A 25429-nucleotide genomic window follows, 5' to 3' on the forward strand; every position below is an offset into this window, starting at 1 on the left:
GAATTCAGCAAAGGAGGACAAGGGGATTGATTAAGAAGGTGAAAATAGAGTACGAGAGTAAGCTTGCGGGAAATATAAAAACTAACTGTCAAAGTTTACATAGGTATGTGAAGAGAAAATTCTTGAAAATCCCTTACAATCAGAAACCGGTTGGAGAACAAAGAAATGGCTGAGCAACCAATTATATACTTTGGGTCTGTTTTCACAAAGAAGGACACAAATAACGTGCCAGAAATGTTGGGGAACACAGGATTTAGTGAGAGGGAGAACTGAAGGAAATCAGTATTAGTAAGGAAATTGTGTTGGGGAAATTGATGGGATTGAAGGTCAATAAATCCCCAGGACCTGATAATCTACATCCCACAGTACTTCAGGAAGTGGTCCAAGAAATAATGGATGCAATAGTGGTCACCATCCAAGATTCTGGAACAGTTTTCACTTGTTGGAGGGTAGCTAGTGTTAACCCCACTATTTAAAAATGGAGGTAGAGAGAAAACGGGAACTATAGACCAGTCAGCCTGATGTCGGCATGAGGAGAATGCTAGAGTCCATTATAAAAGATTTAAAACAAGAGCACTTGGAAAACAGTGGCAGGATTGGGCAGTCAATGTGGATTTCCAAAAGTGAAATCATGACTGACAAATTTACTGGAATCCTTCGAGGATGTAATTAGTAGAATTGACAAGTAGAGCCAGTGGATGTGGTTTCTTTGGACTTTCAGAAGGTTTTGACAAAGTCCCACAGAAGAGATTAGACTGTAAAATTAAAGCACATGGTATTAGGAATAGAGTTTTGAGTTGGATAGAAAACTTGTTGGCAGACAGGAAACAAAAAATGGGAATAAATGGGTCTTTTTCGACCAAATGGCAGGCAGTGACTAGTCGGGTAGTGCAGGGATCCATGCTGGGTCCCAGCTATTCACAATTTATATTAATGGTTTAGATGAGGGAACTAATTGTAATATCCCCAAATTTGCAAATGACACAAAGCAAGCTGGGAGGGTGAGCTGTGAGATGGATGCAGAGATGCTTCACTGTGATTTGGACAAATTCAGTGAGTGAACAAGTGTATGGCAGATGCAGTATAATGTGGATAAGTGTGAGGTTATCCATTTTGATATCAAACGCAGGAAGGCATATTATTATCTGAATGGCTATAGATTGAGAGAGGGGAATGTGCAATGAGACCTGGTTGTCCTTGTACCTTAGTCACTGAAAGTAAGCATGCAGGTGCAGCAGGCGGTAAAGAAGGCAAATGTGTTGGCCATCATAGTGAGAGGATTCAAGCACAAGAGCAGAGATGTCTTGCTGCAATTATACAGGGACTTGGTGAGGCCACACCTGAAATATTGTTTGCAGTTTTGGTCTCCTTATCTGAGGAAGGATGTTCTTGCTATAGAGCAAAGGTTTACCAGACTGATTCCTGGGATGGTGGATGACGTATAAGGAGATATTGAGTTAGTTATTTGCGGGAGTTTAGAAGAATGAGGGTGTCTCAAAGAAACCTATACAATTCTAACAAGACTAGAGAGGGTAGGTGCAGAAAGGATGTTCCTGATGGTGGAAGAGTCCAGAACTAGGGGTCACAGTCTAAGATTACAGGTTAAACCATTTAGGATTGAGATTAGAAAAAATGTCTTCACCCAAGAGTGATGAGCCACAGAAAGTAGTTGAGACCAAAACATTGTTGTTTTCAAAAAGGGGTTAGCTTTGGCTCTTGGGATTAAAGGGACCAAAGGATATGGAGGAAAGCGGGAACAGGTTACTGAGTTGGATGATCACCCATGATCATAACGAATGATGGAGCAGGCTCGAAGGGCTAAATGGCCTTCTCCTGCTCCTATTTTCTGTGTTTATTTGCTTCATTTTCTCAAGCTGGTGTTTCACCTTTGTAGCCACCTAAGTTGGCCAACTCCCGATTTAAAATGGCGAACGGCAAAGTATGAAGGGAAATTCAGCCAACACAGGCAGAAACCAGCAGGTGCAGGTTTGCTGTGTATTAAAACTCTGCAAAAGCCCAGACAGCATCGATACCAGCGACCATCAGCATAATAATGTAGCAGCCATCTACATACTAATGCGCAATCCCCGGGTGCAATTGAAACATTTGGGATAAACAAAGCAAAGCCAGACTCCCCGGCGCCAGCAAGAGCCAACACAAAAGAGGTTAACGGACACCTCAAGACCGCCCATCGATCAGGGAACCGCTCCAGTATTGGAGAAATCGAACCAAGCGATTGGAACAAAGTCCAATCACCTAGAACCAGGTACAGGGTCCGCCCCGAAAGGCGGGAAGCCCCTGGGGACTATAAATTTAAGCCCCCAAGTTCAACTCGCTCTCTTCTTCCTGCCCGGGTCACCCAGCAACGCGAACCAACCTTGACCGTGACCGGTGCAGTGACCGCCGAAAGACCGTAAGTCTTGATTCAACGCTCGTTACGAGATAGGCGCTCCTAGCTACCAATCCGTACCAACTTCGAATCCTGCAGACTCAGAACCCGAACGAAAGGCCATTTGTTCCCCTGACCTGGTGGACCAGTCCGAAGTTAAGTATAGGCCTGTTAGTTGTAGAAGTAGCTTAGACGTAGAATTTGTGCATGAGTAGCGATTACTGTGTATAATAAATGTGCATTGATTTGAATCTTACTAATCGGTGTATTGAGTTATTGATCATTACTTGGACCTGGCGACTCGAGAGCAAAGGTAATAAAACAGAGCAATTGAACCAACCGAAAAGTTAGCAACATATTATTTGGCGACTCCGCCGGGACCCGATCTAGAAGTGACATAACCACTCCGGCAGAACCCAGAATTTGAATTAGAGATCCAATTGGGAACAGAAAACCACAAGCGTTCAAGCAGTTCTGATCAATCCTCATAATTCGGAAGTATGTGTATGCATGCGTAACTAACAGGGCGATAAGGTAAAACCGATAGATTTTTTGTTGCGACAAAGCTTTCGGGAGTTTGTATTTCGGAAAGTAGCGTAAACCGTACCCGTATTTACAGCACCACCTTAATACCCCTGTCACAAATTTGAAGAGCAGCATTCGGACAGGAAAGATGGCAATGCAGGCAATGCAACGCCTCATGAACCCCGAGGAATTTGCGGTCGCAGCGACCAGCAGCAGTAGAGTGGGACAATATCCCATTTGGGAAGAGGAGATCAGGAAATATCTCAAAGGGAAGGGATGGCCCCTTTGGAGTGAATTCTGTGACAATGAGGAATCAGGCCCCGGGAGTATAGGACATACTTGGTGGGAGACCCTGAGCGAGATCCACAAGAAGAGCTTAGGAAATGCTTGCAAGCCGATGGCAATCGTGTCCTGCTTGGCACAATTGCGAGGCACAGAGGAGGTTGTTAGGACGCTCCGGAAAGAGGTAGAAGGCATACATCGAATGAGTAAGTGAGGTAGAAAGAGAGAACTTAGAGTTGAGGAGGAAGTTGGTAGCAAAAGACGGAGAGGTGGATGACGCCAAAAGGGCACACCAGTCTTGTCTGGCGCACTTAAGCAGCTTCCAGTCCCAGTATGAAAAGGCCTATCAGGACACGCAACGTGCAGTCCAGGTACGAGAAGAAACCGAGAAGTAGGTAGAAGCATTGCAGAGGCAGTGTAGTGACCTGAAGGCAGCGTTAAGAGCACTCCATGCTGCCACCACAGAGCACAGACAAAGCTCACTAGACCACGCAAAGTGCCGGAAGCAGATTGCAGAGCTGCAATCGCTGCTTTCAGTCCAAAAAGGATTCCAGGAAACCTTTGGAGCAAAATTAGATAAGGAAGACGGCCCTGATTGGGAAGAATTAAATGAAACAACGCAGAGATATGTTCAGGGAACATGTGCGCAGGGAAAGCCCCAGAAGAGAAAAGCGCCCCAACCCCCCACAGAGCAGATAGTTCAGGCTCCAATGAACCCAGTAACCATCCACCGCACAGCCATATCGGACGACGCGGAATTTCTATACACCACCCCCTTAACAGTGACCCAATTACGGGACGCATGCGATAAGATCACACCGTTCCTCCCCACCTCAGACCCCACCATTTCTTTGCCAGAGTAAAGCAGCAGGCAACCATGTACGGCCTGGATGAGCGAGAGCATGTAAAGCTCACAGTTTTAAGTTTAGACCCTTCAGTCGTAGCAGCCCTTCCCGACCCACAGAATGTAGGAGGAGGCACCCTTGCAGAAATGCATACCGCGATCCTGGATGCGATCGGGTATAACCGGGGTGACCCCGTAGATGGCCTCAATAAATCCAGGCAAAAGAAAACCGAGCACCCCACAGCGTTCGCTGGACGACTATGGATCCACTTTGCAGCAGTCTTTGGAGACGTAGACCGCGCCCATTTGTCCCCAGACAACATGGCCAAATGGACCCGCACCCTTATCTCCCATGCCACAGAAACAGGACAAAAAGCCTGCGCAAATTATGTTCCCTCAGAGGAGGCTCATAATGAAAAATGGGTAGTAAAAAGATTGTCCCGCGCCTGGGAGCAATCTGTACAAAACAAACCACCAGTTAAAACTCCCAAAGAAAAGCAGGCCGACGCAGATATACAGGCAGTTACAACACACCAGAACCCCGCATGGGTGAATGAAGGAAAGAACAGCCCCCCACCCAAGTCACAGGAGTGTTACAACTGTGGACAGTTGGGACACTTTGCAAGAGAGTGCAATGCCCCACGAAAGCCACAGAGAGCCCAGCAGACGGGCACTCTGAGTAAGAAGAAGACAGAGCCCATTCATAATGTTAGCGCCCGTTCAGATCAGATGGACCTGACCGGAATGGACTGACGGTGTTCGGGCTCCCCCAGTTGGGTCTGCAACACCCTTTGGGATAGGTCCGGACGACCGGTAGTTGCAGCGAAAATTTGGGGACAGCCCGTTGAATTTCTATGGGACACAGGAGGGTCCCGCACCACAATAAATTCCTCCACCCTGTTTCAAAAAGACACGTGGCCCACTACAGCCACCATCACCCTCAGCGGCTTTACAGGCCACTCACAGCAGGGACACATCACAGCCCCTGTACCCATTCAAATCGGCAACATCATCACCAAGCACCCCGTGGTTTTAGTTGACCTGCCCCACACAGCAGAACACATTCTAGGAATAGACTTCATGAATTCCCACAATCATTTGATCCAGTCAACCAGTGTGTCTGGAAAATGGCAAAGTCTGCAAGAGCCCACGCAACGCTCAACATTGGAGAATACGCCAACAAAATCAGCGCAGTAGGCGAATTTTGGTTCAACCCGACCCCAAGCTTAGCACGGACAAGCAGGTTAGGGCAGTTCTGCAAAAGAACAGGGCAGCATTCGTGACCCACAAACACGACTGTGGCCGGATGACTGGCTCCGTACCAATCACAGGACCTGACCCTAGACCCCAAAAACAATATGGATTTCCCCAAGAGACAGAGGGAGAAATCGCAAAAGTAATTGAAAGCTTATTAGAGCAGGGCGTACTTAGATCAGTAGCCTCCACTAATAATGCCCCGATTTGGCCAGTGAGAAAGCCCGATGGATCATGGCGACTGACCATCGATTACCGGGAACTCAACAAAATCACCCCCACAGTAGCCCCCACAGTAGCCACAAGTCCCGAGACCATGCTCAAGCAGGGACTCAATTCCCGATTCTTTACGATTTTGGATGTCAGTAATGGATTCTGGTCCATTCCATTGGCAAAGGCGTGCCAGTACAAATTTGCCTTCACTTTTCAAAATCAACGGTACACGTGGGCATGCCTGCCACAAGGATTCCACAACTCCCCCTCCATTTTCCACCGACAGCTGGCAAATGGTTTAGCCAAATTCTCTCGCCCCGAATGTCTCGTCCAGTACGTAGACGACCTACTACTGCAGACAGACACCAAGGAAGAGCACATCGAGCTTCTGTCCGAAATCCTGGAACTCTTACACTCAATTAGTTGTAAAGTTAACCCTAAAAAGGCCCAGATTTTGGAAAACAAGGTGATATATTTGGGAACAATTATCACGCACGGTAAACACGAGATCGAGCATAAAAGGATTGACTCGATTGCTAAATTGCCCCTTCCCCAGAACGTTTCAGCCCTCCGGTCGTTTTTAGGACTGGTTGGCTACTGCCGAAACCACATTGACGGTTTCGCCAGCAAGGCAGCGTCCCTCTCAGACCTCCTAAAGAAAGTAGCCCCCTGGGAATGGCTTCCGCAGCATACGGATGCTGTGGACTCTTTAAAACAGGCACTCATAGCAGCCCCCGCACTACAAGTTCCAGACCCGCTTTCCCCTTACGCTATAAAGGTAGCAACCACAGACCGCACCCTTTCGGCCGTGCTCCTCCAGGAACGGCACGAACAGTTAAGGCACGTAGCTTACGCCTCCAGAATTTTAGATGCCGTGGAGCAGGGATTTTCAGCCTGTGAGAGGCACCTGCTCGCAGTATTTTGGGCAGTTCAGTATTTTTCGTACATTACCGGACTGAACCCCATCACAATCCTCACAGAACACACCCCCACCCAACTTTTACTGGATGGACGACTCAAGGACGGTACCGTCAGTCAGATAAGAGCAGCCAGATGGACCCTTCTTTTGCAGGGACGGGACATCACTGTTAAAAGGACAAAGACCCACACTTGTTTAGCCGACAACCTACAGTACCCCGGAGCCCCCCATGAATGTGAAATTATCACTCCACACCACAACACAGGCCCCTTCATTGCGAAAACACCCCCCAGAAAGATAGGTAGTTCAACCCAGAGCCCCAAGCACACAGACACGTGCGAGCCCATAAAGATATATGTGGCTGGATCTTCCACAGTATTGGAAGGGAAGCGCATAACAGGATGCGGTATTTATGTCGAGGACACGCAGTGACGCACCCTAGAGGAAATATCATTAAAACATCCAGGCCACTTAGGCGCGCAGGCAGCAGAGCTTGCGGCCATCGCGTATGTAGTGGAACACCCAGATTCCTTCCCCAGCCCAGCAGACATATACTCGGACAGCCTCTATATCTGCAACAGCCTCACGGAATTCCTGCCCCTGTGGAAAGCAAGAGGATTTGTTTCCGCAGGCGGAAAACCCCTCCCTTCAGCCCCATTGCTCCGTCACATCTTAGAGAGAGCACAGAATAGGACTTTTGGTGTAGTCAAAGTTCGAAGTCACCATCGTTCCTCCCCCCCTGGAAATGTAAAGGCCGACGCACTGGCTAAAGCAGGTTCCAGACACGGATATTTTTGGATACCCCCCAAAAGCGCACCAGTGAATGCAGCTCAGGTCTCGCAGACTAAGATCGAGGATTTAGTGCACGCCCAAAAGCAGGACAGCAATCTCAGGGAGATTTTAAAAGGAAACTATCCAGCACCCTACGAGAGGTTTAAAAATGCTGTGACCACACATGACGGTGTGGTGTTAAAAGACACCCTTTATGTGGTTCCTGAACAGGACAGGAATCAACTGATTTGTTTGTTCCATGACGGTCATGGACATCAGGGAATCGATCCCACTACAGCCCACCTCAGGCAGCTTTGTTGGTGGCCGAATTTAAAGGACGATGTTGTGGTAGTATGTATTGGGGGTCATGTGGGACTGGAAGCCCTAATGTCATTGGCTGACAGATCCCGGGTCCTGGTTGGCCGTTGACCTCATACTCCGCCCTGAAGGCGAAGTATAAGAAGCCGGTGCCTTCCCCCGCAGGCCAGTTTACTATCGGGCTGCTGGGGAACAGACACGCTTAATAAAGCCTCATCGACTTCACTCTTTTCGTCTCATGGAGTCTTTGTGCGCTACAATTTATTAAGCGTGCCTAAAAAGGACTATGGAGCTCAGGATCATTCCAGAATGCCTGAGGATCAGCCCCCACGCAGTGAATGCGGCAGCAGCCTTCAAACACTGGCAGACTTGCTTCGAGGCCGACCTCAGACCGACCACTGGCCGGGTCTCAGACGAACAAAAACTGCAGGTCCTGCACTCGAGGGTGAGCACGGAGATTTTCACCCTCATTGAAGACACTGACGATTTCCAGACGGCGTTCGCAGCACTGAAAAGTCTCTATGTCCGCCCAGTTAACCAAATCTACGCTCGCTACCAGCTCGCGACGAGACGGCAAGCTCCCGAAGAATCGATGGACGAGTTCTACGCCGCGCTACCCGCGCCTACGGCCCCGACCGCGCGGCAGGCCATTGGGCCCCGTACGTACCCGTCGCGGCAAAAAACCCCCCCCGGACACCCCACAGGCTTGCGCGGCCCAAACGTCGAGTCGCACCGGGGGCGCCCGCTGTTATTTCTGCGGCCAGGCGAACCACCCCCGACAACGCTGTCCGGCCCGCGCAGCCATCTGCAATAGCTGCGGGAAAAAGGGCCACTATGCGGTGGTGTGCCGATCCCGCGAGGTCGCCGCCGTCCCGGGGCCAGAGGGAGCCCTACAGGCAGTCTATGCCTCCCAACCCCCCCAGCACGCCATGTGCGACCGGCAGGCGCAGCTGCTCTGGGTCCCGACCACCGCTGCCCCGGGAGAACTGGGAGCCCTGCACGCCGCCCACGCTCCCCAACCCCCCTCCCCGCAGTCCATGTACGACCCGCCGCCGGCGCTCCCGATTTGGATGCCGGCCAACACTCTCCACGGAGAGGAATGGGTCTTTCGCGTCCCGAACGCCACCCTCACCCCCCTCCCGCGCCCCACGCCTGACCCGCCGGCTCCGCCGACTTGGGCCCCGACCACCGCTGTCCCCGGTGAGGGAGCTCCGCGCGGTCCTAGCTCTCGCCGCCCCACGCCTGTCCGGCCGGCGCCGCCGACCTGGGCCCTCACCCCCGTCCCGCGCCCCACGCCTGACCCGCCGACCTGGGCCCTCACCCCCGTCCCGCGCCCTACGCCTGTCCCGCCGGCGCCGCCGACCTGGGCCCTCACCCCGCGCCCCACGCCTGTCCCGCCGGCGCCGCCGACCTGGGCCCTCACCCCCGTCCCGCACCCCACGCCTGACCCGCCGGCGCAACTTACCTGGGCCCCGACCGCCGCTGCCCCCGGCCATTTTGTCCACCCCCGACGCCATCTTGTGACCCCCCAGCCACGTGCGATGTATGGGGGCAGCCATTTTGTCCATCCCCGACGCCATCTTGGACGGCAACAACGGACCCCACCCCACTACGACAACCACGGCTCGCTTCGGTTACGCTCGATCAGGCTCGGCCCCGGACTGTCCAGACGACGACGACAACGGTCCTAATTAACGGCCACGAGACGCCATGCCTAGTCGACTCCGGGAGCACGGAAAGTTTTATACACCCCGACACGGTAAGACGCTGTTCCTTAACTACCTACCCCAGCGCACAAAAGATTTGCCTAGCTGCAGGATCCCACTCCGTACAGATCCAGGGATTCTGCATAGTCACCCTAACGGTACAGGGGAGGGAATTCAAAAACTACAAACTTAACGTCCTTCCCCAACTCTGTGCCCCCACCTTGCTGGGCTTAGACTTCCAATGTAACCTACAGAGCCTTACGTTTAAATTCGGCGGCCCCATACCCCCACTCACTATCTGCGGCCTCGCTACCCTCAAGGTGCAACCCCCGTCCTTGTTTGCGAACCTCACCCCGGATTGCAAACCCGTCGCCACTAGGAGCAGACGGTACAGCGCCCAGGACCGGACCTTCATTCGGTCCGAAGTCCAGCGGCTACTAAAGGAGGGCATAATCCAGGCCAGCAATAGTCCCTGGAGAGCGCAGGTGGTAGTAGTGAAGATAGGGGAGAAACAAAGGATGGTCATTGACTATAGCCAGACCATCAACAGGTACACACAACTAGACGCATACCCTCTCCCCCGCATATCCGACATGGTCAATCGGATTGCCCAATATAAAGTCTTCTCCACCGTGGACCTCAAGTCCGCCTACCATCAGCTCCCCATCCGCCCAAGTGACCGCAAGTACACAGCCTTCGAGGCAGACGGGCGATTATACCATTTCCTACGGGTCCCTTTTGGCGTCACAAACGGGGTCTCGGTCTTCCAACGGGAGATGGACCGAATGGTTGATCAACATGGATTACGGGCCACGTTCCCGTACCTCGACAATGTAACCATCTGCGGCCACGATCAGCAGGACCACGACGCCAACCTCCAAAAATTCCTCCAGACCGCCAAAGCCTTGAACCTCACGTACAACGAGGACAAGTGCGTTTTTAGCACCGATCGGCTAGCCATTCTGGGCTACATAGTGCGCAATGGGATAATAGGCCCCGACCCCGAACGTATGCGCGCACTCATGGAATTTCCCCTCCCGCACTGCCCAAAAGCCCTGAAACGCTGCCTGGGGTTCTTTTCGTACTACGCCCAGTGGGTCCCCCAGTACGCAGACAAGGCCCGCCCCCTAATACAGACCACGACCTTCCCTCTGTCGACAGAGGCTTGCCAGGCCTTCAGCCGCATCAAAGCGGACATCGCAAAGGCCACGATGCGCGCCATCGACGAGTCCCTCCCCTTCCAGGTCGAGAGCGGCGCCTCCGACGTAGCTCTAGCGGCTACCCTTAACCAAGCGGGCAGACCCGTGGCCTTTTTCTCCCGAACCCTCCACGCCTCAGAAATCCGCTACTCCTCAGTGGAAAAGGAAGCCCAAGCCATAGTGGAAGCTGTGCGACATTGGAGGCATTACCTGGCCGGCAGGAGATTCACTCTCCTCACTGACCAACGGTCGGTAGCCTTCATGTTCGATAATGCACAGCGGGGCAAGATTAAAAATGACAAGATCTTAAGGTGGAGGATCGAGCTCTCCACCTTTAACTATGAGATCTTGTACCGGCCCGGAAAGCTGAACGAGCCGTCCGATGCCCTATCCCGCGGCACATGTGCCAACGCACAAATTAATCGCCTCCAAACCCTCCACGAGGACCTCTGCCACCCGGGGGTCACTCGGTTTTACCACTTCATCAAGTCCCGCAATCTCCCATACTCTTTCGAAGAGGTCCGTCCAGTCACAAGGGACTGCCACATCTGCGCGGAATGCAAGCCGCATTTTTTCAGGCCAGATGGAGCGCACCTGATTAAGGCTTCCCTCCCCTTTGAACGCCTCAGTCTCGATTTCAAAGGGCCCCTCCCCTCCACCGACCGCAACGCATATTTCCTTAATGTAGTGGACGAATACTCCCGCTTCCCTTTTGCCATTCCCTGCTCCGACATGACCGCGGCCACAGTCATTAAAGCCCTGAACACCATATTCACACTGTTCGGTTGCCCCGCATACGTCCACAGCGACAGGGGGTCCTCTTTCATGAGTGACGAGCTGCGCCAGTTCCTGCTCAGCAAGGGCATAGCCTCAAGCAGGACGACCAGCTACAACCCCCGGGGGAACGGGCAAGTAGAAAGGGAGAACGGCACGGTCTGGAAGGCCGTCCTACTGGCCCTACGGTCCAGGGATCTCCCAGTTTCACGGTGGCAGGAGGTCCTCCCGGACGCTCTCCATTCCATCCGGTCGTTATTATGTACAAACACTAATCAAACGCCACACGAGCGTCTCCTTGTCTTCCCTAGGAGGTCCTCCTCTGGAACGTCGCTGCCAACCTGGCTGGCGGCCCCAGGACCCATCCTGCTCTGAAAGCATGCGCGGGCACATAAGGCGGACCCGTTGGTCGAAAGGGTTCACCTCCTCCACGCAAACCCCCAGTACGCCTACGTGGAGTACCCCGACGGCCGACAGGACACGGTCTCCCTGCGGGATCTGGCGCCCGCCGGCACCACGCACACCCCCCCGACACCATCAACCCAACCGCCCCCCTTCCTGCCACCGCCGCACCCCGCGACCGCCCCCTTCCCAGGAGGATCAGTCCCCCTCCCCTTTGCACCGACAGCTGAAACCGTGCGGCTCCCGGAGGCGACAACGCTGGTACAAGCACCACCACCACCGTGGGGGCCGAGGCGATCGACACGGACGACCAGACCGCCCGACCGACTCGTGGCGTCGATGTAAAACAAAGATGGACTGTTCAATGAACATTTTGTTTTTCCTATACCCTCTGTAAATAGTTGTAACAGGACGATACTGTCCAATACTGTATTACCATGTAACTGTTCTATCCTCCCAGGACCAGCCCTGTAAACCCTTACCACCATACGAAGCATCACCCCGCCGGGTTCATTTTTGACAAGGGGTGAATGTGGTAGTATGTATTGGGGGTCATGTGGGACTGGAAGCCCTAATATCATTGGCTGACAGATCCCGGGTCCTGGTTGGCCGTTGACCTCATACTCCGCCCTGAAGGCGAAGTATAAGAAGCCGGTGCCTTCCCCCGCAGGCCAGTTTACTATCGGGCTGCTGGGGAACAGACACGCTTAATAAAGCCTCATCGACTTCACTCTTTTCGTCTCATGGAGTCTTTGTGCGCTACAGATGTAAATCACTACATCGAGAATTGTCTTATCTGTGCCCAGAATAATCCAGACAGATATGCCAAAAAGGCTGCGCTTAGTCACACCCGCCCCGTTAATGGCCCCTGGACTAACCTCCAGATTGATTTTATAGGACCATTGCCCCCTTGCAGGAATGATTATAAATATGTACTCGTGGTGATAGACACGTTTACGAAATGGGTGGAAGCATTCCCATCCAGAACTAACACGGCAAAGACCACAGCCAAGATTTTAACCCACCACATCTTTACAAGATGGGGACTCCCCCGCAGCATTGAATCCGACCAAGGTTCCCATTTTACGGGACGCGTCATGAAGAACGTCCTCACGATATTTGGCATTACCCAAAAATTCCACATTGCATACCACCCACAGTCGAGTGGTATCGTGGAGCGCATGAATCGGACCCTAAAATCCACCCTCAGAAAAATGGTCCAGCAAAACAACACCACTTGGGACTCAGTCCTCCCTTTTGCGCTGATGTTTTTGCGCAATACAGTTTCAACTTCCACAGGTTACACCCCACACACTCTCATGATCGGACGCCCCATGAAAGGCACAGAATTTTTACTAGGTTTAGACTTGACCAGCCCCGAAGTGACGGCCCTCACACACGAGAACGCAGTCAAACAATTAGTGGATAATGTTAAAACGGCTCAGCTAGCAGCCGCAGTGAAATTGGGCACAAGAAAGAAACAGAGCAAGGCCTGTTTCGACAAGACAGTGCATGCGACTGAGTTCAGTGTAGGACAGCAAGTCATGCTCTCCGTATCCAAGCCCAGCACATTCCTGTCACCAAAGTACTCGGGTCCGTACTCCATTGCGGACAAAGTAAGCCCTTCCGTCTACAAAATAAAGTACCCCAATGGAAAGACTGCGTGGTTCCATATCAACCAGCTGAAGGCATATGGAACACAGTCTAACCACGCACACCACGTCATGCTCGACGCAACACACCACACCCCGCCCACAGCCAACGTAACCCTACCATCCCCCAACACGTCCGGCCCAGCCACGGACTCAACCTCGACTCCACCCCCGAAATATACACTCCGCCCCGGAACGCCCACAGACTGCAGCAGCAGAGACAGTGACTGTGACTCGGAAGATAGCCACAATACGCCTCCCTATTATCCCCATGCAACAGGACCCACACCCAGCGAATCTGACCACGATTCGAGTGATCCCTTCACGATCACTTTCCTACACAAACCCCACCACCGACCATCGACCTACCATGACGACCCCGATTCCGTCCCCACACAACTAGACACCCCCTATTGGCACAGCGATAATTCGTGCAGACCCGCCCGGAATGACGAGAGCGATCCAAAATCATACCAAGCAGCCCTATCAGCCCTGATACATTCGAAGGTTTGGCATCCGGGAGAAGATGACGACCTTGAGTCTGACTCCCAAAACGAGAACCCCTTTGCGACCCTGTTCGCAACCAATAACTGAGGTGTCCAGATGATGTTTTAAAAGGAACCGCTTGGGAGAAAACGGTGTCCTTTCTGATGGAACCTGCAGCATGTTTTATGTTGTTTGTAGTGTTTTGTTACATGTTGTATGTTAGACCGGAATTTTTTTTTTCACGACCCCACGCCTTTTCGGCTGAAACCTCTGAGGACTTGCCCACAGAGACTTGCTACTGTCCCAGACGCCTGTTCAGAGGAACTCGTCTGTTGACAGATGCCCGTTCGTAACTGCCCTTCTGGTTCGAAGGTAGAACCAATACGGCAACCCCCCACGATGACTACATTTCTTGCCCGTTTTTGTTGGTTGCTCAGGCAGTGGAGAAACGGCATTGGGACCCGCCCTGCCAGGGAACCCCCCTCTGGTCAGCTATGCTCGGGTAGGGCACACACGGCATTGGTCGCCGTCCTACCCGGGGACTCCATCCAACTCTTACCCGTCGCGGCCCATACGCACCTCATTTTGGAAAGTTTTAGTTCAAAAGATTTTGATTTGTTTCAGGTAACCCTTAGGTTGCCAACCATATGCTTTTTACATCCTCAAACATTTTAATGGTAAATCGCACAGTCTGCGAGACGGCTCGCACTGGTTCATTATTTGTAAGTGTGTCTTGTCCTGAAATTCGTTTTTTGAAAAAAAAAATGAGGGCGTCACACATAGTGACCAATTATAAAGGGAGTAATTGGCACTAAAGGACAGACAGGCTATCATACGAGATGTTAAACCAAGATAGTAACAGACACTATGCTTGTTTCCACAGAACTCCAGAAGCTCCAGGACAGGAGAAGAGAAGAGAAGAGAAGTGAAAGAAGAAGAACCATGAGGACATCCTCCGTGTGGTTCATCGTTATAATGGACATTTGGTTGCGCGCGAATGTGAATCCCATGACCTCAAGCCCCCCAGCCGTTAATGATTCACTTCCCCACAGTACCCAGAGCCCAGTCACCAGCGACACCACACCATCTTGGTGTGACAGGTTTATAACCTGGTACTCCCTGTCCTACTTGATAGAATCCCTATTGGTATCGGTGATACTCTGCTGCATCGTGCAGACTATGCGTCTGAGAAAATGGAGAAGGAGAGCCTACCGCGCTCGCACCCCGGTATATAGGATCAGATCCCCTATTTTCGGATACGACCAGACCCCCGACCCCCCGATCTATAATAAAGAGCATTTGTTTGCGTTTTTGTTATAAATAAAGAAATGTTCATGAGCTTGACTGCCAAGCCAGGAAAAATGTGTATAAACTGCTATGAGTTTGTTTGTATGGTTGAGGAAGTTAGAGTGATGAAATGTTTAAGTGAGTGTAGTGTATTAAGGATAGTTAGACATTCCCATTTTCTTGTTCTGTAATGCATGTCCCTGTTTGACATAGCGACCCTTAGAATTGTCAGTTAAAACGTTTTTGCATAGTTATGGTCAGTGTAGAGGCCATGAAAGAAGTGCTCACCGGGTCAGGGAATGAAGACAACGCAGTTATGTGATCCTTCATGCTTCTCGCTAGGATCACAAGGAGGGTGTGTAGCCACCTAAGTTGGCCAACTCCCGATTTAAAATGGCGAACGGCAAAGGCTGAAGGGAAATTCAGCCAACACAGGCAGAAACCAGCAGGTGCAGGTTTGCTGTGTATTAAAACTCTGCAAAAGCCCAGACAGCATCGATACCAGCGACCATCAGCATAATAATGTAGCAGCCATCTACATACTAATGCGAAATCCCCGGGTGCAATTGAAACATTTGGGATAAACAAAGCAAAGCCAGACTCCCCGGCGCCAGCAAGAGCCAACACAAAAGAGGTTAACGGACACCTCAAGACCGCCCATCGATCAGGGAACCGCTCCAGTATTGGAGAAATCGAACCAAGCGATTGGAACAAAGTCCAATCACCTAGAACCAGGTACAGGGTCCGCCCCGAAAGGCGGGAAAGCCCCTGGGGACTATAAGATTAAGCCCCCAAGTTCAACTCGCTCTCTTCTTCCTGCCCGGGTCACCCAGCAACGCGAACCAACCTTGACCGTGACCGGTGCAGTGACCGCCGAAAGACCGTAAGTCTTAATTCAACGCTCACTACGAGATAGGCGCTCCTAGCTACCAATCCGTACCAACTTCGAATCCCGCAGAGTCAAAACCCGAACGAAAGGCCATTTGTTCCCCTGACCTGGTGGGCCAGTCCGAAGTTAAGTATAGACCTGTTAGTTGTAGAAGTAGCTTAGACGTAGAATTTGTGCATGAGTAGCGATTACTGTGTATAATAAATGTGCTTTGATTTGAATCTTACTAATCGGTGTATTGAGTTATTGATCATTACTTGGACTTGAACCTTGTGGCGGTATCATAAAGATACCTGGCGACTCGAGAGCAAAGGTAATAAAACAGAGCAATTGAACTAACTGAAAAGTTAGCAACACCTTTCCCCAGTGTGCAACACAGAAGACTAGAGACAATGTCAGTTTGTTGCCTTCTTTTTCAAGGGTTTTTGAAGGTTTCTCTCAAAACCTGATTTTTATTGATGTTAGCATGACATTTGGGGTCAAATGTCCAAGAGGCTCCAAGAGAGAAAGGCACAGAACAGATTGTGTCTGTAGGACCACATGCTCACCGCAGTATAAAGATTTGGTACATACAGGATTAATGTGGGACTGAGTATAGTACTGTTCACACAGTGATGTAAGAGTGCACCTAACCCACACTCAGAGTGAGTCTAATGTTGGACAAAGCCAGCATAGCAGCAAACATGGAGACAGCTCCTAGTTTGTTTCAGGACTTTTGCCTATGTCTGAAGGACATTGAAGACCACAAACAGGGATACGTGTCAGTTGGAACCAAGTGACAATCTCGACAATCATCATTCCTAGTCATCTCAGAGTTCAGTTATGGATTGGATATAGTCAGCCTACATGTCAGGGGTAGTTTTCATTCTATCACCCACCACCTGATAGCTCCTGGTCTCTCGCTCTCTGATAAGAGGGATGCACCTGTATTACTTATCTCCATAGCACCTTCTTCTACACCTGTTAACTGCCCAATTTCTCATGGGCTCCTGCCAGCTCTTTGCTTTTCTTTTGCATTTTGAGGTTTCTTCTGTAAGAGACAAGAAACCAGGGGCGACATTCTCCGACCCCCCCCCGCCGGGTCGGAGAATCGCCGGGGGTTGGCGTGAATCCCGCCCCCGCTGGTTGCTGAAGTCTCCGTCACCGGATATTCGGCGGGGGCGGGAATCGCGCCGTGCCGGTTGGCGGGCCCCCTCCCGCTCGATTCTCCGGCCCGGATGGGCCGAAGTCGCGCCGATAAATTGCCTGTCCCGCCAGCGTAAATTAAATCACCTACCTTACCGGCGGGACAAGGCAGCGTGGGCAGGCTCCGGGGTCCTGGGGGGGGCGCGGGGCGATCTGACCCCGGGGGGTGCCCCCACGGTGGCCTGGCCCGCGATCAGGGCCCACCGATCCGTGGGCGGGCCTGTGCCGTGGGGGCACTCTTTCCCTTCCGCCTCTGCCACGGTCTCCACCATGGCGGAGGTGGAAGAGACTCCCTCCACTGCGCATGCGTGGGAAACTGTCAGCGGCCGCGGACGCTCCCGCGCATGCGCCGCCTGGAGATGTCATTTCCGCGCCAGCTGGCGGGGCAACAAAGGCCGTTTCCGCCAGCTGGCGGGGCGGAAATCCCTCCGGCGTCGGCCTAGCCCCTCAATGTTGGGGCTCGGCCCCCAAAGATGCGGAGCATTCCGCACCTTTGGGGAGGCGCGATGCACGTCTGATTGGCGCCGTTTTGGGCGCCAGTCGGCGGACATCGCGCCGTTTCCGGAGAATTTCGCCCCAGATCTGCGAGTGAAGAAAGATCATGTAGGAGCTGGTTTAGCACAGTGGGCTAAATCGCTGGCTTGTAATACAGAACAATACCAACAGCGCGGGTTCAATTCCCGTACCAGCCTCCCCGAACAGGTGCTAGAATGTGGCGACTAGGGGCTTTTCACAGTAACTTCATTGAAGCCTACTCGTGACAATAAGCGATTATTATTATGAACGCAGTGCATTCATTGAGGGTGAAAATCAGACAAATGCATCACATTGCACAAGGATTGGGGTGCATAGCAGCAGTGGATAGATACATGGGAAGCGAGGTAATGCATTGCAAGTTCAATTGTGAGGAGTGATCTCATGGAGTAAACTTGCATGACAGAGTGACGATATTATGGTTTGCACCACAGCATGCAGATGAATAAGCAAATACATTCACTTTTTCTGATCTGGTTAGGTCATCAAGCCCTGTATCTGAGACTGGGGAGCAATGCTTCTGTTGCTCTTCAATCAACTTTAATCATGTCTTCTTGATTATAGCAGCAGGCTTCTTCCTCCTATTGACGGAAAATGTATGCTCCTATTGATCTTGCTGAATTCAGCAATAATTCAAGCAAGTATCATTAAAACAGGGGTCTTATGCTTTATTCTTTCATGGGATGTATGCATTTCTGAAAAAGCCAACATTTGTTGTCCATCCATAATTGTCCTTGAAATGAACATTTCAGAGGGTAGTTAAGAGTCAGGTGGCACAGAGCTTCCTGCCAGTCATTGACATCTGTCGCCTTTCAAATGGACCAGTTGCTCACGGTTTGCCAACAGTGGTCAAGGTCACTACAGCTCTGACTTTATTCACCTCCAGCTCCTTCCGGGAGGTCACTTTGACATTTGGAGTCAATAACCAGGGGATAGTTTTCAAGTAATTGTCAGAAGGATTAGAGAGGAGTTGAGAAATATTTACTGGTGGGCCCAGAGGATGGTGGGAGTATTGACTCAAAGTACTGTCACCTGTAGAGCATGGACCAAGAGCTGGAAAGTGGGATTAGGCTGGATTGCTCTTTTTCAGCTGGCATAGAAACAATAGGCTGAATGACCTTCTGGGTCATAAGTTTTCGATGTTTCTGTATCCAAGGAGTGCCATGATACATTCATCCTGCATAATCATGTCTCCCACAGACCTCCAAGCAGAGTCAGGAGATGACTGCTTGGAAACTACAATTACCTTCTAAGAATAAGTCTGGTGATACCAGTCGGGACACTCAAGTTGATGTCCAGGAAAGGTATATTAGCACAAAAGATAGAATTTAGCAAACTGTTGGGATGCTGGAGATGCGATCCAGGTGTCCAGACAGATCTCGGATGATGCTGTGGTTGATCATTTAGTTGCCAGGGATGCCCAGGAAGGACTCATTAAGGCACTCTCAGCTAATCTGAGGCAATGGAATCATCTGGCATATGAATTCTGAACTCATCATTCGCCAACAGCTTCAGCACAAAGCAATTCCGCAAGCAGCAAATCATTCCCTTCACTGATATCCATTGCACATCTTTTATTCTTGTCATACCATTCTTCACAAGACAGAAGACCATTCGGCAGGTTCCAAACAAAAAATGGGGAGGTCAAGACAGTTGCGCTTTGAAATGAAGGTTAAGGTGCACAAACATTAAACAGAAATACATTAAAATAGTTGCTGTTAAATGGAATAATAGCAGGAATATATAAGATTTGCACTCCTTCTGCATGTACTTCACTTACTAGTCGCCACCCAGTTAGTCCTGTTGTTAAGTTCAGAGATTAAAACAAAGTAAGGAGCGCTCAATTGCTGAAGGTCTTGGTTTGATTTCTTCAGGTAAAGTTTGAGAAGAAAATCATTGACTGGATAGGTAACCCGGTAAACCTACAGGAATAGACAATGTGATATTAGTTGGAATGCCACACTAACATTATCATAATACGTTGTTGTGTGTGCTCCATTGACAAACAATGGTAGTGCAATTGTGCAAGAAAAATAGTGTATTACCAAACAAAATAATGCTTGTATACTTAAGTTTCTATGGGAATGAGGTTCAGCTTTTTAACTCTTTTTGTTTTACCCCCAGTAGTTGGTGAGTGTTCTTCTTTTGTCTCCAAGTTAGGAAGCTATAACTTGCTTTACTTTACTTTGCTAAATTAATAACTCATTAACTAACAAAATAAATAAATAAGGTCAGAGAGAGATGATGGCGTGCCCTAATTGCAACCCTGGACAACCAGAGTGCAGTAAATCTTCCTTAGTTCGAGCAACTTCAGATCGGAGTTGCTGAGCTAGAGCTCAAGCTGCAGACATTGTGCAACATTACTTTGCAGGTGAAAGTTACTGGGGCACTTTGTTATAGAAGGCAGTTACATGGCTGAAGTTAAGAGAAACTTTAGAGTTGGTCAATGTTCAGGGACAGGAAGGTGTGACTGTGAGCCAGGCAGATACGGGGATCCAGCATGTAGTGAGGGAGGAGCCTCGGCCTTTGAAATTTGAAGTATTTGCCTGGTAAATATGAAGTGAAATAAATATTTAATATTTCTGCCATCTTTCTTTTGTTACCTGTGGTATTATCCTGCCAAAGTCTTAATGGCTCAGTTCATATCCCAGGTTTTTTTTTAGTTGATGTTCTGTAAAATATTTGACCATTTTATTTTATTCTCCTTGATAACTTAACTTCATTGTTCCGCTTTGCCTTTCTAAGTTTTTTAAACTTCTCTCCTGTTCTCTTATATTATGCACTTCTCTGCTATCTATGTACTTAACGTTTGTCTCGTTCTTCACCTTCAATTATTCATTTATGTTTTTACTTGTCCATGGAGTCTTGCTAACAGTTAGTTTGTTATTTCCCTTCAGTGGAATATATTTTATAGGCTTCCAAATTGTAGTTGTACCATCGGACATAGCATTCAGCAAAAAAATTGGAATTTGAAACAAAGGCATTGTGATAATTTGGGGGACTTTAAATCTTCATATAGCAAAGCAAAGATAAGGGTTCAAGGAATTAAAGCAGTAACAGTTGAACTTCTTTGTATTGTGGAGCCATAGACTTTAAAATATAAACAGGAAGTTTGTGAAATGTTTTGAGGGGAACATGTAGTTTAATCCTCAATATGTAAATTATGCAATGTATAAACTACAATTGTTCACATGACGAGATTGTCTTCAAATATTTGTGAATAGATACACCATGCAATCTTATCTATGACAGGTACCTGTGACGTGGGCAGAAAATGGGGTGGAATTTTTTCATGTCCCGCCAGCGGGTTCAATGGCGTTCTCGGGGAGATGGAATGGGGTGGGGGAGGGGGGGTTAGAATTCGGCAGGAGTCCAAAAGTTGGCTTTATGCCAGCATGAATTTCCAACGTGATCTTCTGCTGGGATCCACCACAGTGAATCTGGAAACCAACTGGTGTCCAGTGTTAAGTTGATTTGTTTTCCATGAATGTGAACTCACTTCCTCCCCGCATGTGGGCGAACTTACACCAGATGGACTGCAGCAGTTCAAGAAGGCAGTTCCGCATCACCTTCTCAGGGGCAATTTTGTATGGGTAACAAATGCTTGCCAGAAATAGTCAGAGTCAATGAAAGAATAAAAATAATTAAATGTAGCAGCCAATTTGCACTTCTCAAAATAGTGTCATGGGGTATTTTACATCCACTGTGAGGGCCTCAATGTAATCTTATATCCAAAATACAGTGCCTTCCACTGAGCATCATTCCCTCAGTAGGTTAGGCAGGTAGGTTCGATGTGGACTGCACTTGATGCACGGAAGCTAGAAACAGACGTCTAACACTGGGGAAGATCCAACTGTTTTATTCAACGATAGAACTGATATACATATTCAGCTGTGGGTCGACACTATACTGAACTGACTGGAGACCTTGTAGTAGCCTGACTAGACTTACTAGCTACCGCATGGTGTTTGCACTTGCTAGCTCGTGGAATCTGACTGTCACAGTGGCTGGGTCCCGAGAGTCCCTAGTGCCCTCTGGCTTCATAGTGGTAGTGTCCTGTCTGGTGATTGGCTGCACTGTGTTGTGTGCTTACTGGTCATCCTGTGTGTCAATCACTGCCCGTCTGCATCTCATTATATACATGAGTGGCTATTATGACATCTTCCCCCCCTTTTTTTAGATAAATAAATACTAAGGTGTACGTGTGTATATATATATATATATATATATGTATGCCTGACTATATACAAAAGGTGTCTAAATAAACATATATACATAGGAAGGTGTCAATGGTGCAGATACATGGCAAACGAAACAATATTTACAGAGGTTAAATCGACGAAGTCACAAAATGTACAAAAGTTCAGTCTACAGATTCAGTCTTTGTGGTGGGTGACGAATTCTTGTTGATCGCCGCAGAGGTGGATCAGGAGCCGCCTGCACGTGGATAGGCGGGATCGCTGCCATCGCGGTGGTCGCATGGGCCGGCAGGATTGCTGGTAGATCGGTGGCCTCGTGGTAGGGTACGTCCAGAGGAAGCATCGTGGGCGGCGGGGCACTTCGGTCAGGTATCGGGCGTGGAACTCTTCGCAGTGCCCGTCTGTTGCGCCGTAGCAGGGAGCCATCAGCCATGCGGACAAGGAACGATCTTGGGGCCACTTGTTTGATCACAACAGCTGTGGCTGACCAGCCACCCTCAGGCAACTGGACACGAACATGATCAGTTGGGGCCAGCTCAGGTAGATCCGTGGCATGAGCATCGTATGTGGCCTTCTGTTGGGCCCGTGACTGCTGCATTTTCTGTAAGACCGTGAGGTGGTCAAGGTCTGGAACATGGATGGCTGGAACTGTGGTCCTCAGAGTGCGATTCATGAACATCTGCGCTGGAGACAACCCAGTGGGCAGTGGGGTTGCCCGGTATGCCAGCACTGCCAGGTTGAAATCGGAGCCTGAGTCTGCAGCTTTGCACAGCAACCGCTTTACAATATGGACCCCTTTCTCGGCCTTCCCGTTTGACTGCGGGTAGTGGGGACTGGAGGTTACGTGACGGAAGTTGTAGGACTGTGCAAAATCAGACCACTCCTGGCTGTAAAAGCAAGGGCAGCACGGTAGCATTGTGGATAGCACAATTGCTTCACAGCTCCAGGGTCCCAGGTTCGATTCCGGCTTGGGTCACTGTCTGTGCGGAGTCTGCACATCCTCCCCATGTGTGCGTGGGTTTCCTCCGGGTGCTCCGGTTTACTCCCACAGCCCAAAGATATGCAGGTTAGGTGGATTGGCCATGATAAATTGCCTTTAGTGTCCAATATTGCCCTTAGTGTTGGGTGGGGTTACTGGGTTATGGGGATAGGGTGGAGGTGTTGACCTTGGGTAGGGTGCTCTTTCCAAGAGCCGGTGCAGACTCGATGGGCCGAATGGCCTCCTTCTGTAAATTCTATGATAATCTATCTATGACCGTTGTCGCTCATTACCGTGAGTGGAATCCCATGCCTGGATTTGCAAGCTTTGATTACCGCCTTCGCTGTGGGGTCGGACAGTTTCACCACTTCTGGGTAACTGGAGAAGTAGTCGACCAGGAGTATGTAGTCACGCCCCTTGGTGTGGAAAAGGTCTACACCTACTTTGGACCACGGAGAGGTCACGATCTCGTGCTGTTACAACGTTTCCTTGGGTTGAGTTGGTTGAAACTTCTGACAGGTAGGGCAGTTGAGGACTGTGTCGGCAATGTCCTGGCTGATACCCGGCCAATAGACTGCCTCCTGAGCTCTGCGTCTGCATTTCCCGACCCCAAGGTGACCCTAATGGAGTTGGCCCAGCACCATAGCCTGCATGCTCTGAGGAATTACGATCCTGTCGAGTTTCAGAAGGATTCCCTCCACCACCGTCAGGTCGTCTTTTACGATATAGAACTGGGGACATTGTCCCTTCTGCCAGCCATTGGTAAGGTGCTGCATCACACGCTGCAGCAGAGGATCCTTGGCCGTCTCCTCACGAATTTGGACCTCCCGTTCGTCAGAGACTGGAAGGTTGGTGGCACACAACTGCACTTGCGCTTCTATGTGGCAGATGAAGTCACTTTGTTCACACGGTGTGGTAATGGACCTGGATAGGGCATCTGCAACGATCAGCTCTTTGCCTGGCGTGTAGACAAGTTCGAAGTCGTAGCGGCGTAGCTGAAGAAGAATTCGCTGTAACCGAGGTGTCATGTCATTTAAATCCTTCTGGATTATATGGACTAGAGGCCTGTGGTCCGTTTCTGCCTTGAATTTTGGCAGGCCGTAAACGTAATCATGAAACTTGACTATCCCTGTCAGGAGGCCCAGACACTACTTCTCAATCTGAGTGTACCGTTGCTCAGTGGGCGTCATGGCCCTGGAGGCATACGCCACTGGAGCCCAGGATGAGGAGTCATCTCGCTGAAGGAGCATCGCCCCAATGCCGACCTGGCTTGCATCAGTCGATAGCTTGGTTTCCTTGGTTGGGTCGAAGAATGCTAGAACCGGGGCTGTGGTGAGCTTTGCTTTCAGCTCACGCCATTCCTCTTCATGCGTGGGCAGCCACTGGAATTCCGTCGACTTCTTGACGAGATGGTGGAGGGCCGTGGTGTGGGATGCCATATTGGGAATGAATTTCCCGAGGAAGTTGACCATCCCGAGGAAGCGGAGGACCACCTTCTTGTCCTCCGGGGTCTTCATGGCGCTGATCGCCAAGACCTTATCGGCGTCTGGCTGCACACCCTGCCGCGAGATGTGGTCGCCTCGAAACTTAATATCCGATTGACCAAATGAGCACTTGGCCCTGCTGAGCTGGAGACAACGTTCATGAATTCTCTGGAATACTTTCTTGAGGCGAGCGATGTGTTCATGGGGAGTTGTGGACCAGATAATTACGTCGTCAACGTATACTCGCACCCCCTCGATGCCGTCCATCATCTGCTCCATGATGCGGTGAAATACTTCGGAGGCAGATATGGGGCGTCATTCTCCGACCCCCCGCCGGGTCGGAGAATGGCCGCTGGCCGCCGTGAATCCCACCCCCGCCCCCGCCGAAGTCTCCGAAGGGAGAAAAGTCGGCGGGGCGTTAATGGCGCCGCTGCCGCGGAGAATGTCACGGGTCTGCGCAAGGCAGCCGATTTTCGGCCTGCCGATATTCTCCCTTCCGGATGGGCCGAAGTCCCGTCGACGTGATGACCGTTCAAGTCGACGTGAATCAAACCTCCTTTTCATCGGCGTGACCCGGTGCTCCAGGCTCACGCCGACCAGAGAGGAGGTGAGTGACGGCCTGGGGGGTTGGCTCTGGGCAGGAAATGGCGTGGCCGCAGACTGATTGCGTGAGGAGAGGTGTGTCTCGGCTTGTGTGTGTGTGTGTGCGGCGGGGGTGGGGTGGGGGGGGGTGGTTAGAGTAGGCTGGGCTCCGGGGGAGTGCCGGGAGGGGGTCCGTGCTGGGGAGGAGGTTGCGGGTTGGGGGGGGTCCGTGCTGGGGTGGAGGTTGGGGAGGGGGTCCGCGCCGGGGTGGAGGTTGGGGAGGGGGTCCGTGCTGGGGTGGAGGTTGGGGGCTGGGGGGGGGGTCCGTGCTGGGGTGGAGGTTGGGGAGGGGGTCCGTGCCGGGGTGGAGGTTGGGGGTTGGGGGGGGTCCGTGCCGGGGTGGAGGTTGGGGAGGGGGTCCGTGCCGGGGTGGAGGTTGGGGAAGGGGTCCGTGCTGGGGTGGAGGTTGGGGAGGGGGTCCGTGCCGGGGTGGAGGTTGGGGGTTGGGGGGGGTCCGTGCCGGGGTGGAGGTTGGGGAGGGGGTCCGTGCCGGGGT

General features: G+C 51.0%; 1 protein-coding gene across 4 annotated transcripts in view; it reads right to left on the reverse strand.

The window, feature by feature from the left end:
* LOC140407924 (cation channel sperm-associated auxiliary subunit beta-like) overlaps positions 1–25429 on the reverse strand; it is a 64384-nt gene that overhangs the window by 5615 nt on the left and 33340 nt on the right. For all 4 annotated transcript variants that reach the window (XM_072495118.1, XM_072495117.1, XM_072495116.1 and 1 more), the window contains one exon: positions 19410–19551. In XM_072495118.1, the coding sequence (XP_072351219.1) occupies positions 19410–19551 (142 nt within the window). The remainder of the gene's footprint in view (positions 1–19409; positions 19552–25429) is intronic.

This window comes from Scyliorhinus torazame, chromosome 2, assembly GCF_047496885.1.
Source record: "Scyliorhinus torazame isolate Kashiwa2021f chromosome 2, sScyTor2.1, whole genome shotgun sequence".
Taxonomy (NCBI): Eukaryota; Metazoa; Chordata; class Chondrichthyes; order Carcharhiniformes; family Scyliorhinidae; genus Scyliorhinus; species Scyliorhinus torazame.